Source organism: Podarcis muralis, chromosome 1 (assembly GCF_964188315.1).
Source record: "Podarcis muralis chromosome 1, rPodMur119.hap1.1, whole genome shotgun sequence".
NCBI lineage: Eukaryota > Metazoa > Chordata > Lepidosauria > Squamata > Lacertidae > Podarcis > Podarcis muralis.
The window spans coordinates 115,344,845-115,362,606 of NC_135655.1; the positions used below are offsets into that span (position 1 = coordinate 115,344,845).

The following is a 17,762-nucleotide window of genomic DNA, read 5'->3' on the forward strand; positions in this document are numbered from 1 at the left end:
CCCCCACAACAAACACTCTGTGAGGTGAGTGGGGCTGAGAGACTTCAAAGAAGTGTGACTGGCCCAAGGTCACCCAGCAGCTGCATGTGGAGGAGCGGGGAAGCGAACCCGGTTCCCCAGATTACGAGTCTACCGCTCTTAACCACTACACCACACTGGCTCATACTTGGAGTACTGTGTCCGGTTCTGGGCACCACAATTTAAAGATATTAACAAGCTGGCATGTGTGCAGAGGAGGGCAACTAAGATTATCAAGGATCTGGAAACCAAACCTTATGAGGAACAGTTGAGGGAATTGGGTATATTTAGTCTAGTAGAGAGAAGACTGAGAGGAGATATAGTTACAGGTAGGTAGCCATGTTGGTCTGCCATAGTCAAAACAAAAAATTAAAAAATTCCTTCCAGTAGCGCCTTAGAGATCAACTAAGTTTGTTATTGGTATGAGCTTTCGTGTGCATGCAGTGCAGGTATCTGAAGAAGTGTGCATGTACATGAAAGCTCATACCAATAACAAACTTAGTTGGTCTCTAAGGTGCTACTGAGAGGAGATGTGATAGCCATTTTAAAATATCTCAAGGGCTATCACATGGAAGATGGAACAAGCTTGTTTTCTCCTGCTCTGGAGGGTAGGGCCAAACCGATGGTCCACGTTACAAGAAAGAAGATTGCGACTGAACATCAGGAAGAACTTTCTGACAGTAAGAGCTGTTAGACAGTGGAACAGTCTCCCTCGGGAGATTGTAGACTCTCCTTCCTTGGAGGTTTTTAAGCAGAGGTTGGATGGCTGTCATTTATGATCTTGAAATTTCTGGATTGCAGGGGGTTGGACTAGATGATCCTTGGGATCTCTACAGTTCTCTGATTTTACAGTGCATTTGATTTGCCGTAGGTCAACAAATAATTGCCCTCTTGTGCTTTCACAGAGGTGGGAAGACTGCAGAAAATCTGACTCTCCCTGTGTGTGCACATGCAAAGATCAGAACAGCAGCAGTCGCAGGTCTAGATCATGGGTAGGCAAACTAAGGCCCGGGGGCCAGATCCGGCCCAATCGCCTTCTAAATCTGGCCCGCGGACGGTCCGGGAATCAGCACGTTTTTATATGAGTAGAATGTGTCCTTTTATTTAAAATGCATCTCTGGGTTATTTGGGGGGCATAGGAATTCATCCCCCCCCCAAATATAGTCTGGCCCCTCACAAGGTCTGAGGGACAGTGGACCAAAAGGGGGCCTAATAATAGGCATCTCCCTCAACCTTCATTCTAAACTTACCCTAGTGCAGGCCTTGCCTCCTTACGCCCTTACCGGGCTCATTGCGGGGGAAAAGATCTCACTTCTAGTTACAAATGTCTACTTGCCACCTGGGGGTTCTTCCCCCGAACTGGGCTCTAAATGGGGCTCGCTAGAAGAGCATCTGCTCTCATGCTACGTTAAGTTTCCTAATACCCCGGCCATAATAGGTGGCGATTTCAACGCCCGCACAGCAGCAAACTGGGACTCGCTGACCAAAGCCAAATGGTGGGTTACTCCAAACCTTGATAATTATGATCTGGAACATATCATGAGGAGAACTTCTAAAGACCACAGAGCAAATGAGGCTGGAGTACTCCTCTATCAAATGGCCATCCGCTTAAATCTGGTCCCTTTAAATGGCACATGTCTCCCTGACATTCCTGGGGATTTTACCCACCTGAGCGTTAAATCAAACAGCGTCCTCGATTACCTGTTGGTCTCCAGGGATCTACTTAAGTGTATTTCCACCTTTAAGATCGAGAATATACAATCTAGTGATCATCTTCCCCTTGTAGCCAAGCTCTCCCTGAACTGGCAGTCGGAGGCTCATAGACATGCGACCCAGATGGTAACCAACGAATCTCTCCAAGTAAGAGGAATCAAATGGTCGGAGACCCAGACTCAAAGGTACCAGGAATTCTTTCAAAAAGTAATCCTCGGGCCCCATCCCAACATAGGCTCTGCCGCAGACGAGCATAGCATAGTGCTGAAATGCTTCCACCATCATACGACTGATCTTACGTCCTTCTTCAGGCTACCACCCAAAACATTAAATCGAAATGAATATACTTACGGTGCCCCCTGGTATAATTCTCAGTGTAAACAAGCAAGACAGCGCCTCCGTGCTATATATAATGTATATAAGACCTCTGATGCAGTTACTCTGCCAGCTAGTTATGCACAAGCCAAGCTAGTTTACAAACGCACGCAGAAAATTGCCAAACGTGAGTGGCAACACAATCGATGGCAGGCTTTGATTACTGCTTCAAAATCACACAGATCCAGGGAATTCTGGTCTTTGATCAACAGAAGGGTGAGGAAATACCCAAGGGCAGTCATCCCTGCACCGACATGGGAACTGTTCCTGAAGAAATGCTTCTCACAGGCAGATGCTCCCTCCGACCACCTGACGCATCTGTTTACCCACCTACCTATTTGGCCCTCCACTGATCCTGACGAAATAGCCAAGCTAATAGCTCAGCTGAAACCGGGTAAAGCCCCAGGGCCCGATCTGATCCCTGCTGAAGCCATTAAACTACACCCAAAATGGTGGGCTGGCATCTTGGCCAAAACCTTCGATGCAATCAACGCTTCTGGCCTCATCCCCAAAATATGGAAGGAGGCCATTATAGTACCAATTCATAAAAAAGGTTCTCCAATGGAGCCGGAAAACTACCGTAACATCAGCCTCCTTTCGATCATAGGGAAAATTTATGCCAGCTTTTTGCTGACTAAACTACTGCGATGGGTAGATGAGACTAATCAGATTGGCCACGAACAAGCAGGGTTCAGAATTAAACGCTCTACAACCGATCATGCGATAGTTCTTTACCATCTGGCACGAAAGTACTCCTCTCCCCCCCGGGGCTACCTCTGCGCTGCCTTCTTAGACCTAAAGGCAGCCTTTGACAGCGTTCCTAGAAATATTCTATGGGAGAAACTTGCGAAACAGGGCATTGATAGAAGACTCCTATGGCTTATAAGTCAGCTCCACGAAGGTAACCTTGCTAGAGTGAGACTTACTCCTGCGGGCGACCTCACTAATTCGATACCAATAAACAAGGGAGTGCGCCAAGGATGTATATTGGCTCCCTGTCTATTCAACCTATTCATCAGCGACATGCGAGCATCCCTAGTTAACTCATCTCCAAGTACACACGCGCCTAGACTTGCGGACTACCGCTGCCCTCTCCTTTTATATGCGGACGACGCGGTAATTCTATCTTATACACGTGTTGGACTAACCAGAGCTTTGAAGATCTTTGCCACGTATTGTCAACTCAACCAATTAACCATCAACCATGCTAAATCCAAGATCCTGATTTTCTCCAGAAGCCGGAGATTATACGAATGGAAGCTTGGCGGAGCAAAAATTGAGCAAGTCCTAAAATTTCAATACCTAGGAGTTATTTTTCAACACAATTTGGGGTGGAAAGCTCAAATTCAACACCTACTTAACAAGGCTAAAACTCTGTCATATGCGCTCCTCCGATTCTTTTTTTCGGATGGAGCTTTGCATGTTCCCTCGGCCCTAAAGGTGTTCAAGGCAAAAGTGGTTGCCGTGCTGGCCTATGCTGCCCCGCTTTGGGCCGTGATGACAGACCTTGCTCCTCTTGAGACACTGCAAAATCAATTCCTGCGTCGGCTCCTAATGCTCCCCCTGTGCGTAAGTAACGCAGCCATGCGACTAGAACTGAAGATCGCATCCTTAGAAACTTGCCTGTGGAAGCAAGTCTTCAATTATTGGTTATCATTGTGGCATAGATTACCAAACCACTACCTTGTCCAATGCTTATGGCGAGATGAATTCTCTAGCCTTTGGACTAGTAGAATTCATGCCAAACTCCTGAGTTACGGAATCTCTCCTTCAGATTCCCTAAAACTAGACCAAATTACTGCTCAAAGACTGATCCGCCAAAGACTGGATGACATCGATCTACAGCGAAACTATATGCTGGGGGGAGGTGTTTGTTCGCCCCAGAACATTGGTATCACTTTAACTTACTGCGTTCCATCATACCTCTCCTCCCTTTCGACTGTTGCCCATAGACTGGCCTTCACCAAAGCGAGGTTCAACGTTTTTCCCTCCAACGTCCTGAGACATAGATTCTCAAAGGGCCAAGCTCCCGCCACGTGCGAATGCGATAAGGAGACGCCGGAGTCGCTCCAGCACATCATGTTCACTTGCCCCCTGTTCAATGTGCCACGGGCAAATTTGTTGGGATCAATCATACAGAATCTAGAGGGTACCCCACCAAAATTCCACCTTGCCCAAATCTTGCAGGATAAGGATACTCATACGACCCTGAAAGTGGCAAGGTTCCTGGTCGCTGTCCTTACCCAAAAGCGACGCCAAGGAGCACTACAAGCTAACTAAGGCGTAGTATGCCATTCTATTTTATAGTATTTTAGTGTTATTGTGGTGTTTTAGCGGCTGTTTTTTTTTTTTTTTTTTTCTTCCCACGTACACAAGCTGTTATTTATGTGTTGTTTTTACTTGTATGGGCCTATGGCCGTAATAAATATTATTGTATTGTATTGTATTGACCAGCACCCCTCTGAAAAAGTTTGCTGACCCCTGGTCTAGATCCTTTGTAGCACGACTCTTTCACCCTTTTTAACATATGCAGTGCTGGGGTTTTTTTGCAGTTCCTTTTGCCATGCAGCCACTTCTGTATCTGAAGCCCAGCTATTGCCATTTCTTTTCTCAACAACCGCCATTGCAAGGTTTGCGTGTTAGTTGCTACCTCAACGTGCTGGCAGGCATAACAAATAAGGTTGTCACAGTTTCAGCCCTGTCCAATGAGGCACCCTGAAAGAGGAGTCCTTGTGATAGAACTCCCACCTCCCCATGGCTGGCATGGGAGTTGCTAGGTGCAGCGTCGGGCAGCTGCAGAGAGAGCCCTGCCCTGTCTCCTGTCAATTGCCTTTGGTGTGCAGAAAAGAAGCCTCCTTTTTCCTGGGTATATGTGCAGAAGAGTCTGCTATGCGGTGGAGGGTGAGCAGCTGAAAGGCCAGGGCCAAAGCTCTGCCCTCCATGCACAAAGATGTGCGCCGAACCCTACTGAGATACAGGTAAAACAACTTGCACCTGCAGATTTGTGGAGATGGCTTGTGCAGTCACAGGCCTCCTGTTGAATGTACAGTGGTACCTCGGGTTAAGTACTTAATTCGTTCCAGAGGTCCGTTCTTAACCTGAAACTGTTCTTAACCTGAAGCACCATTTTGGCTAATGGGGCCTCCTGCTGCCGCCGCGCCGCCGGAGGACGATTTCTGTTCTCATCCTGAAGCAAAGTTCTTAACTTGAGGTACTATTTCTGGGTTAGCCGAGTCTGTAACCTGAAGCGGATGTAACCCTAGGTACCACTGTAATTGGGAGTAACCAAGTTCGAATCCCTGCGACAGGGTGAGCTCCCATTGCTCAGTCCCTGCTCCTGCCAACCTAGCAGTTCGAAAGCACGTCAAAGTGCAAGTAGATAAATAAGTACCGCTCCGGCGGGAAGGTAAACGGCGTTTCCGTGCACTGCTCTGGTTCACCAGAAGCGGCTTAGTCATGCTGACCACATGACCCGGAAGCTGTACGCCAGCTCCCTTGGCCGATAAAGTGAGATGAGCGCCGCAACCCCAGAGTCGGTCACGACTGGACCTAATGGTCAGGGGTCCCTTTACCTTTTAAGTGACCTGTGGCCCTCCTGATGTTGTTTGCCTTCAGTGCCAGACGGCACAATCCAGCACAGCTGATGGTCAGGGATGGTTAGAGTTGTCATCCAGCAACACCTGAAGGGTGATACACAGGTTCCCCACTTCTGATGTAGCCCCTTCACAGTGAAGCCATGAAGCATCAGCCTTGCAAGGCAGAGGGGAACTGTGTCACCACGTATGCAACCTCTGGCTGCTGCAAGCAGTTTCTCACCATGCCATGCTAGATAGGGGCCAGCATGTGGGGGGCGGGAACCCTGGCATTGCTGAAGACCATTGAAATCAGCTGTATGTTTGCAGAAAGCCATTGTTAACAACACCTGTAAGCTTATGCCATTGAACACCGCAGGGCAGAATTATTTAGACACTGATTTAGACTTCCTGGGAGTACTGCTGCCATTTTATTTGGAAATGTTGACAGGAAAACCGGTGCTTGTGCAGTGTGTGAAGGCCACAATGGGGAGGAAAAGACCATCTCCACCCCCATCATTCAGCCCGGACACTGAGGTCCAGCTCCAAGAGCCTTCTGGCGGTTCCCTCACTGCAAGAAGTGAAGCTACAGGGAACCAGTCAGCGGGCCTTTTCGGTAGTGGCGTCCACCCTGTGGAACACCCTCCCAGCAGATGTCAAGGAAATAAACAACTATCTGACTTTTAGACGGCATCTCAAGACAGCCCTGTATAGGGAAGTTCTTAATATTTGGTGTCTTGCTGTGTTTTAATTTGTTTGGAAGCCACCCATAGTGGCTGCAGTGACCCAGTCAGATTAATTAGGTGACTAATTAATTAATTAATTAATTAATGGTGTTGAATTCTGGGGCCTGGGGCCATTGTTGTTCCCTTAGATCTACAGAGGTATAGTCGCAGTGCACATGACGTAGTATACTTCTTTTTCAGCCGATGTCCTCAATATGAGGTCTCCGTTGGAATGTATCTGGGGAGATTGTTGGACTGTTTTGGTTCACCTGTTTAAGCAGCAAGAGCCCGTCTTGCAGAAGAGCAAAGTGTACTCCTGACGACAATAAAGAGCAGGATCTACTTTTAAGGCTATCGCCCTGCCATCGTATCTGCTGGAGCTTTTAATTGTGCATGCAAATGGGTAGTTACATTGTTTACCGGCACTCGGCATGTACTGCCTCGTCCTTTAACAACCCGACAAATGCCAATTTTTCACTGCGTTAAACTTCAGTAGACTCGTCGAGCTCACTGTTTGCACAGGCATGCGAGAGCTTGGAAAGGGGCCTCGTGGGCCAAAGATGGGGACCAATGGCCCTCCAGGCGTGTGGCTGGACTACAACTCCCATCCTCCTTTGCCATTGGCCGTGCTGGCTGGAGCTGATGGGAGCTGTTCACAGTGCAATGGCAAATCCAAGCCAGCCAATTGTGCTTGAGGAGGGTGTCGTGAGAATCATGGCCAAGGGTAGCCAGGAATTTGCATTCTATGAAAGCAAACTGTTGTGTTAGGAAAGTTCGCCTACGGAAACTTGTTGTTGTTTAGTCGTTTCCAACTCTTTGTGACCCCATGGACCAGAGCGCGCCAGGCACTCCTGTCTTCCACTTCCTCCTGCAGTTTGGTCAAACTCATGTTTGTAGCTTCGAGAACACTGTCCAGCCATATCGTCCTCTGTAGTCCCCTTCTCCTTGTGCCCTCCATCTTTCCCAACATCAGGGTCTTTTCCAGGGAGTCTTCTCTTCTCATGAGGTGGCCAAAGTATTGGAGTCTCAGCTTCAGGATCTGTCCTTCAAGTGAGCACTCAGGACTGATTTCCTTCAGAATGGATAGGTTTGATCTTCTTGCAGTCCATGGGACTCTCAAGAGTCTCCTCCAGCACCATAATTCAAAAGCATCAATTCTTCGGCGATCAGCCTTCTTTATGGTCCAGCTCTCACTTCCATACATCACTACTGGGGAAAACCATAGCTTTAACTATACGGACCTTTGTCGGCAAGGTGATGTCTCTGCTTTTTTAGATGCTGTCTAGGTTTGTCATTGCTTTTCTCCCAAGAAGCATGCATCTTTTAATTTCGTGACTGCTGTCACCATCTGCAGTGATCATGGAGCCCAAGAAAGTAAAATCTCACAGTAACTAGCATTGGAGAAAAACGTAAAGGAACTACCAGAAAACATAATACTGAAAGGAGAAAACATAACAAGAAAGCAGATTCCAACTAAACATCAGGAAGAACTTTCTGACAGTAAGAGCTGTTAGACAGTGGAACCAGTGTTAGAAACTGAGATGTGAAAGCTAGGAGCTAAATAGCAGCTTAAACCTAGGTTATAGGCACAGCTACAAAATTTCTAGGTGCGCTTTTTTGTGACAAGAATACAAAGCTGAAAATGAATGAACCGCAGCTAAAATTCATGTTCATTTTTCATATGGTCTAGTCCTTCCCCTGCCCAACCCCCCTAATGTACTTAAGAGGGTCTTTCCTCCAGTCTTCAATAACCTACTATATTCTGTATAAAGTCATTCCAAATATAATTGTATTCATGGCAACATATGAAGGGACGCGAGTGGCGCTGTGGGTTAAACCACAGAGCCTAGGACTTGCCAATCAGAAGTTTGGCCGTTCGAATCCCCGCGATGGGGTGAGCTCTTGTTGCTCGGTCCCTGCTCCTGCCAACCTAGCAGTTCGAAAGCACGTCAAAGTGCAAGTAGAGAAATAGGTACCGCTCCGGCGGGAAGGTAAACGGCGTTTCTGTGTGCTTCTATGGTTCGCCAGAAGCGACTTAGTCATGCCGGCCACATGACCCGGAAGCTGTGCGCCGGCTCCCTTGGCCAATAAAGCGAGATGAGTGCCGCAACCTCAGAGTCGGCCACGACTGGACCTAATGGTCAGGGGTCCCTTTACCTTTACTTTTATGAACGGATAGCTTATAGACCCAGGCTTCCTTCTTCATTACTTCACTTGAGTTGATGAATCTGTTCAACACTTGACTCCCTCTTCCATCTCTCTCTGTATATACATGCATATACACAGAGCAACTTAACTAGACTATAGACTGCTTTTTTTAGTGTCAGGGAGTAGAAACAGTGGGCAGGAAAATGCCCACTCTTAAACTTTTGACTTAATTTCTCTCTATACGCCCCCCCCCCCCCCAGCTAAGTTCTATCAGCCTTATGGGGTTTTTTTGGTTTGTTTTTCCTACTCTGCCATTTAGTCTTCCTCTTTTTCTCTGCTTGGAGATTAATCGTGCAGGAAATGAGTAAAACCTCCGAGAGCTGCCTGCTACTGCGGTCCATCTACATTTTAAGTGTCTCTAGAATGGCTGCTTTAAAATGGCTGATTAGGTACATGCTGTCGACTTAAGTCTACAGAGGCCGCCACGTGAAAGACCGACTGATATATAACGCAAGGGGATTTATGAGCATGTTAATAATTTAGGAGTTGAGGTATCTGAAATGTTTTTAAATTATTAAGTATGAGGGAAGCATAAAAGAAAGCAGGCCTCCCCATTTATTAATTAATCATACTTTTCCTTCAAGGGAAGTATAATAATTAATGGTCAAGGATGATGGGAATTGTTGACCGGCAACATTTGAGGGTCACAGATTCCCTGCCTCACCTCTAAGCTCTCTAATCAGCAAAAATAGTTTTTAACATCATAGACCCTTGTAACATTCATAAAATTATAGAATTGTCTAATCCCCTCCAACGCAGGAATATGCAGCTGTCCCATATGGGAATCCTCCAATTTTTAAAAAATCAGAGCAATCTACTGATTTTGGTGAGACGAGCCTGCCTAATTTTCTTGTCATAATCTTAATACCTATTTTTTATCCCGTTCATGAAAGCTCATCTCTGAAAACCTAGGGATGAGGCAATGCTTTAAAATACTTTCCCCCCTCCCGAAATGTATCCTTAAACAATATACCTGGAGGAGCGTCTCCACCCCCATCGTTCATCCCAGACACTGAGGTCCAGCTCCAAGGACCTACTGGCAGTTCCCTCACTGCAAGAAGTGAGCTACAGGAAACCAGGCAGAGGACCTTCTCGGTAGTGGCACCTGCCGTGTGGAACGCCCTCCATCAGATGCCAAGGAAATAAACAACTATCTGACTTTTAGAAGACATCTGAAGGCAGCCCTGTTTAGGAAAGTTTTTGCTGTTTTATATTTTATTGTGTTTTTAATATCCTGTTGGGAGCTGCCCAGAGTGGCTGGAGAGGCCCGGCCAGATGGGCAGGGTATAAGTAACAAATTTTATTATTATTATTATTATTATTATTATTATTATTATTATTATTATTATTATTCTAGTTGGTGGGTAATCTTCATTCCGTATCAAGTTGTTTAGTCTTGCTAAAAATTCACACAAAAATCCTAACCCCGATTTGCTTCTGGCGATTAAATAAGAAGCCTCTTAATGTCCTGAAATGGTTAAGCCTGAGAAAAGAACTAATACAGCTAAGGTTTTTTAAAATTTATTTTTAAGGCAAGAAATGGTTGGCTGTATGACACAGAACTCCACAGGCCACTGCAGCTGTGGAAAAAGAAGAAGCTGTTGAACAGGATGATTGTGGTTTGCTGTGAGAACTTAATTTTCCTGTTGACCATTTTTGAACAGGAAGTTGAACAAATTTTAGTGCTACAGATTCTGATCTTTAGGTGTAAAATGCTCACAGGGAGAATAGTATCTGTTTTGCTGCAGTGATGAGCGTTGCAACGTGCACAACTCTGGAGTAGTTCGGAAATTCGGCCGATGGTTACGTGACCTAAGTATATATTTTTAGATTATTATTGTCATTAACCTTTTGAAGCTGTAGTTTAAAAAAAGTGTTTTTAAATTCTGCAAGCAGGTTTTTCCTCCCTTCTTCTATTGTTGTAGTAGTCAATCTTTAAAGTGTTTCTGTAATTGTTTTCTTTCTTCATTGGGTTAGAGAGTGAGGGAGAATGGATGGCAAAGCTATTGGGACAGATAATATGAAATTATATTAGCTGGAAGTGACTGCAGGTAATGTTGTGTCCTCTCCCCACCTCTCAAGAAAAAAAAACCTTCTCAGGCATTTACTTCTAGAGAAGTATCTTGGGATCTTAAAATTCCTCTGGACACAGGGTGGGGGTGGAGCACCATAGGAAGCACAAAATCTTTAGTTGGAGCAGGGAAGAAGTGATTCAGTTGTTTCCAGTACCACCCTTCCAAAATAATTGAGTGCAAAAACACATTGGTACAGTATTTGAGTCCCCCCCATTGAATTTCTCCTCTCCTGCCGCACCCCAAAGTAATGAGCGATCACGGTTGCTGTTACCTAGAGCATGTTTTATTTATTCTTCCTGGCTTTCTGCTTCTGAGGTTGCAGTACTAAAGCATGTATATTTTGAATAAGAGAGGTGACTTTCTCCACAAATGCTCTTTCCTCACTTTCTGCCACTCTTCTGGCAGGCTAAGTACCAATACCCCCCCTCCCCGTTCTTTTATTCATTCATTTATTCATTTTCTATCCCACCCTTCTTCTAAGGAGGTCTTTTCTAAGGTGGTCTTTTCCATGTATTTTAGTCTCCTGTCAGGTGCATACATTTGGCAGAGAGATAGAATTGTAGTGTTGCAAGGGACCCCTGAGGGTCATCTATTCCAACCCCCTGAAATGCAGGAATCTCTTGTCCAATGTGAGGCTCGGACCCACAGCCCTGAGATGAAGAATCTCCATTCTCTTTCTAAGTTCTTCTGTCTCGTTCCTTATCGCCCTGCTTGCTTGATTTGACAAAATATCAGATTTTCAGTCATTCTTGTGAGGTCCAAGGCTATAATAGCATCATGATTTTAATTATTCTGAAGGGCCTTTTCTCTTTAAAAAGCTGTGTACCACCCAAGGGGGTGGTATGTCTGTTGCCTAAAACGCTAAGGTTTTTGTTATTTCAGTTGTTGCGGCTCAGATTTGTCATTATCTATACATTTACTAATGTGTAAGGAGGGGACTGCCCCTCAGCAGAGCATTTCTGAGAAGTTACAAAATGGTGTTTTTTCCCCCCTTGACAGGTTTCACAGTGATAGAAGAACGTTTTTAGGTTTAAACCATGCCTGTCCCTCCTCCTCCAGCTCCTCCCCCTCCTCCAACACTTGCCTTGGTAAGTCTCAGCTTTTTTATTTTAAAATTTTTATGGGGATAAACAACCACTATCTATTGTATGGATCAATGAAAATGAAGCCAAGGTCTTAGCCAGTGTGGTGTAGTGGTTAGAGAGTTGGACTAAGACTCAGGAGAGCAGCGTTCTAATCCTCAGTCATCCTTGGTGTCTGAACCTGAACTATAAATCATAAAATTAAAAACTGATGAATCCAAATAGGAATTGAACTGATTTTTAAAAATATTTTTAATAGGTTGACTCCTTACTTGTAATCTGCATCCTCGGGAGTTATTATGATGTGCACAACATTTAGGAAAAGGAGTAGGAATCTAGTGCAGGAATGTTGCACGTGATTTTACACTTGGGGAAAACATGCTTATTTAGTGGAATTCTGAAGAGGCGTGAGTCAACTTCTGGAACATCTGGAGAAATTTGAGCTGTTTCATGTTGCTCAGACAAAATATTTTCTTTTTCTATTAAACTTTTTTTTAAAAAAAAAGATGTGTGTGCTTCTGCTAACAAAAGATAATTGAAAACTTTATAGCAATCGTGGCAGATTTTAAATATGGAGCCTGTAAAATTGGAATGGCTCTTTGATCAGAATTCTTTAAGTCCTTTTAATAAAAAGCATGATAAGAAACTGTTTTATTCCCTTCGAAATATATCCAGGAAATCCTGTGTTTGGATATTGGAAGTGTTCGCCTCTATCTGGAAAATGACTCTCTTTGTGCAAGCGAACTGTGTGTCTGTTTCCAAGACAGCAAACTTAAAAGTGTCTCTTCTTTACTGACTTAAATACTGACTTAATTATGAACAAGTTCTTTAAAAAAAATGAAGCAGACATTCAGGGCTGCTATACACTTTGCATCCACAGATGTATGTCTGAAAATCCCAGCTTATCACTGGTTCTTGGTGTTTAACACATGTTTAGGGGTGCACCCCTGCCCTGCACACACTGACCTGTTTCATACAGGATTAAAGGGGTGGTGACAGGTAACATCAGTCCTACTGTGTGCCTTGGCATTTCCTGCACGTTTGCCAGGTTCTGACATCGGGCCAGAGCCATTCTCACATATTATGTTGGGGTAGTAAAGACCAACAGTGACTGTCCCAGCTAATTGTCACAGAATCAGCAGTGCTATGCAGAACAGCATCCATGTTTGGGAAAGGTTTGTGGCTCGGTCGTACAGCATCTGCTTTCAGTCCCTAGGATCTCGTCTAGGACTCGGGCCCTTCAGGATTTAACCTCCTTCTGTCGGGCCTGTAAGACAGAGCTATTCCACCTGGCCTTTAATTTGAATTCAGCCTGATCTTTTATTTGCCTTCTCTTCCGTCCCCCTCCCCTTTTATGAAGATCACCCGCTCTGAGACCCCACAGCTAATTCCCCCCTGGCCTCCTCGCTAGCCCAAGTAGGACCAATTCAGCCAGCTAGCCCTGGGGATTATCTAATGCTTATTTCCCCTAAATTGATTTTTGAATTTTATTGTTATTCATGTTTTTATACTGTATTTTATGCTGCTTTTATAATTAAGTGTTTTAAATTTGTTGTTAGCCGCCCTGAGCCCGGTTTTTGAACCGGGAAGGGCGGGGTATAAATAAAAAATTATTATTTATTATTGTCCTGGAGAGCAGCCGCCAATCAGAGTAGATGGATCATAGCATTGCAGAGTTGGAAGGGACCATGAGGGCCATCTTGTCCAACCCCCTGCAATGCAGGAATATTTTACCCAGTGTGAGACTCGAACCCACAACCCTGAGATTAAGAGTGGGGGTGGACTTGTTGACCCTTGGAGTCCCTTCCAGCTCTGCGATTCTATGCTGTTACCGACTGGTGTGGCTCTGTATAAGGCCAGTTCCTGTTGGTAGAAAAATGAAACACAACTGGGTCTGGAGGGATGCTGTGCCTGAAGGAAAATGGCTGCTTTTCTTTTCTTAAAAAGATAATAATTAAATAGTCATGCCCTTTCTTTCTGAACCAGACTGACATACAGCTGTCAATTAAGGGGGGGGTGGGGTAAAACATGTTGGGAAAGGTCATTGCACAAACATTTAAGGAGTCGTCCATGTGGAAAGAAGTACAAAAACGATAATGTTGCAAACAATTGGTTTTGTATCTTCTGCCCCATTTAGACATTTTGTATTTAAACCATATAACATATGCCCACCATGTGATATTGTGAACACCAGAAATGGTGGGGCAGAGCTGCTCTGCTACCTTCCCGACAGGTGGGTGGCTGTTTCATATTGGGGGGGGGAGAGAGAGAGAGAGAGAGGGCAGGCCAGGAGGGAGGTTGGCATGGTGTAAACGCACCGGCAGAGCCAATTCGGCACTGCTGGTGGTCTGATTTGGTATTCAAACAGCTATCTATCTGATTTGCAAAAAAATAGTTGGGTAACTATTGACTCTGAGGTGTAAAAGAAAGGTGATTCCTACACCATGCATCATTGTGACTTAAATGCATCTTTCCTTGTTCTTCTTCATAATTAGTATCATTCCTTTGCAGGCGAGTACAGAAAAGCCAAACTTAAACAGATCAGAGCAAGCAGGACGAAATGCTCTTCTCTCCGATATTACCAAAGGGAAGAAACTTAAGAAGGCTGTTACCAATGACAGGAGTGCCCCAGTCTTCGATAGTAAGTATACTTCTGTGTCTTTCAGTGGGTTATCTGTGCAGAATACTTTCTACACCACTAGCCAGACGTCTTGAAGCTGTGAAATGTGTAGGGTTTTCCTCTGTGGTTCTGAATGTATGCATTTAAAGGCTGCGTACACCTGGCAATTTAAAGTGGATTTGATGCACCCCATGTATGCATATTTCTTGCGTTGTCTATATAACATTGTCCTCATCCACGTGGTAGTCTGCACTTTCCCTTCATTTCCTGGTTTTTCTGATCCACGGATAATGTGAGGGCGAAAAATCCATCCTAATATTTCAAATGGGTGTACTAAGGTGTGCGCAGGATTATGTCTGGAGTGGTTTTACTGGGGTGGCATCTATCACCATACTGTCTGCCTCTGTTGGCTAGATGCAAACATCCTGCTGTTTTCTGCAAGTCTGGTATATTGGAAAATATGTGTCTCAAATTTTATTTTTATTTTTAAGAAAACGACCACATTGTACAGGTAAATAAATACCTGTGTGCATGCCCACAATGGACCTCAGGTTTCTGGAATGCAGAGTGGGTGAGGAAGTACTAATTTGGGGGCATGGAAAACAGCACACAGTAGTGTGGGTGGGAAATATTCAGAGTTCAATTGAAAGCACTCATGTATGCACAAAAGTGCATGCAGAAAAACCAGGTCCGTGTGATCCACATGTGCAGTGCCACTCTGTTATGTACACAGCCCAAAACTTGAATGGCCTATTATTATCCTAGACCAGGGCTGGGGAACCACTGGCCTTCCAGATGTTGTTGGACTCCAACTCCCATCAGCCCCAGCTGCTCCTTGGGGCATGATCAGTCGCTGTTTTACTTAAAGCAGCTACCAATAACCTACAGATCCTGTTAGGATGTGAAGACCTTTCTATATTCTCCCAGACTTTTTACAAAGTGTTTTGTTTTGTTTTTGAAGTTCCTTGCATCTTTTAAAACCCTCTGTTGCTATTCCGGGTTTTAATTGCACCATCTTTATTCTGCTTCAGATTTTAGGTATTGATCTGTTTTACAGTTGTAACCTTGATTGCGCATCACCCCTAAGTTATTGGGTAGTATGGATGGGTAGAACAATCAACCATTTCACGTGGGGGTTCCGTTCCCGCCCCCCCCCACGCATTTCGGTGGGATGCCCCGCCCTGTTATGCTGTGCACCACCCGTTTACGGGTCACTTCCTGGTTCAACAAGGTGCACACATGCCTGATCGCAGGCCCTCCCTTCGTGTTCATGTCAGTTGGTCATTGCTTGTAAGTACATTTTTAAAAAATACAGTGGTACCTCGGGTTAAGTACTTAATTCGTTCCGGAGGTCCGTTCTTAACCTGAAACTGTTCTTAACCTGAAGCACCACTTTAGCTAATGGGGCCTCCCGCTGCCGCCGGAGCACGATCTCTGTTCTCATCCTGAAGCAAAGTTCTTAACCTGAAGCACTATTTGTGGGTTAGCGGAGTGTGTAACCTGAAGCGTATGTAACCTAAAGCGTATGTAACCCGAGGTACCACTGTAATAATAATAATTGTGGTGTTTAAATGCTCTCCCTCCCCATGCTGTCTCTGCAGAACCTAAAGGGTCTGGTGGTGGAGGTGGCTTCACGAGCAGCAGCAGCAGCAGCGGTGGTGGCGGTGGCGGCAGCTATGGTGGAGGAGGGCCACCTGGTTTAGGAGGTCTGTTCCAGGCAGGGATGCCCAAACTCCGATCTGCAAACAGGGATAACGGTAAGCCGAGGAATACATTCAGTGGCGCACAGAATATTGCACTTGGCATCCTTGCTTACCCAACGCGAGGAAAGGCCAAATATGAATACAATAAATCCATCCTGGGTGCTTCCTCTGTCTCTCTCTCTCTCACTTACACACACACACACACACACACACACACACACACACACACTGGAACAGCAGAGCTATTGACTGACCGGCTTTCTTGGTGCCAAGCGGACCAGAATGGAGGTTTCATTTGATAATGCCTGCTCAGGAATGAGTGCTGCTTGTTAAATGATGCATAGAACCTTTTCTCACCTGAAATCCAGGCGCTCTTCACTGCTCCCTGAACCCCCCTTTTCCACTCGTCCCAGTCTGCCACCTTTTCCGTTCTTCTCTCCCCTTCCCTCCAAATAAGTACAGTGGTGCCTCGCAAGACGAAATTAATCCGTTCCGCGAGTCTCTTCGTCTTGCGGTTTTTTCGTCTTGCGAAGCACGGCTATTAGCGGCTTAGCGGCTATTAACGGCTTAGTGGCTTTAAGAAAAAGGAAACAAACTCGCAAGAACTCGCAAGACGTTTCGTCTTGCGAAGCAAGCCCATAGGGAAATTCGTCTTGCGGAACGACTCAAAAAACGGAAAACCCTTTCGTCTAGCGAGTTTTTCGTCTTGCGAGGCATTCGTCTTGCGGGGCACCACTGTATGGAAATTGCGTGCAGCATCACTTTCCAGTGGGAACACAGCAGCCAAGTAAACTGCAAAGCACCTGCCATTTATGCCAAGACCCACAAACAGATCTTCTTTTTCTCCTCGCCTACTCGGTGGTCTGCCTCCCTACCTTGAAAGCTGTATCATAGGCAAATACTTCTTTGTGCCCTCCCTCCTACAGCTCTAGCTTATTTTATTCTTTATCACATTTGCATCTTACCCTTGCTTTGTGCAGCTTGGGGGTTTGGATGTGAGGGCACCTTATTTTAATCTCATAGCAATTCTGGGAAGGTCGATTCAGCTGACTTACTATTATTAATTAAATTGGTATACCACCATATACCCGCAGCTTTCACGGCAGTTCAGAAGATAAAATCACAATAGAAAAACACAAAATACTGTACATAATAAAAACAAAAACAACCCAATAATCCTCCCTCCCCAAAACATTTGGAGTCACCCAGTCCTGGGCGTAGCCAGGATTTTTGTGGGCGGGACAAGATTTTTGTGGGCAGGGGGTGGGGCAGAACTGAGCCATCTGCAACATGATTGGTCAGTTAGTTAAGAGCTGTTATTTATTTACTTAATGGGGGGCAGCTGCCCCTCCCTGCCACCCCTTGGCTACGCCCATGCACCTAGTACAGGTATAGGCAAACTCCGGCCCTCCAGATGTTTGGGACTACATTTCCCATCATCCCTGACCACTGGTTCTGTTAGCTAGGGATGATGGGAATTGTAGTCCCAAACATCTGGAGGGCCGGAGTTTGCCTATGCCTGACCTAGTAAGTTGCATGACCGAGCAGAGGTTTGAACTCTGCTTCCCTCAGTATTACTTAAGCCACTAGACCGATTGCTTCTCCAGTATAGACTGACTTACATAGATTATGGATAGTATATATTATTGGTAACATGCCATTAACCTGTGT

The 17,762-nt window shown here is 45.3% G+C and overlaps 1 protein-coding gene across 2 annotated transcripts in view; it reads left to right on the plus strand.

Moving 5' to 3' along the window:
* WIPF1 (WAS/WASL interacting protein family member 1) overlaps positions 1-17,762 on the plus strand; it is a 64,028-nt gene that overhangs the window by 34,265 nt on the left and 12,001 nt on the right. For both annotated transcript variants that reach the window (XM_028749260.2, XM_028749265.2), the window contains exons 2-4: positions 11,686-11,774; positions 14,280-14,409; positions 15,990-16,145. In XM_028749260.2, coding sequence (XP_028605093.2) covers positions 11,724-11,774; positions 14,280-14,409; positions 15,990-16,145 — 337 coding nt within the window. In that variant the 5' untranslated portion in view covers positions 11,686-11,723. The remainder of the gene's footprint in view (positions 1-11,685; positions 11,775-14,279; positions 14,410-15,989; positions 16,146-17,762) is intronic.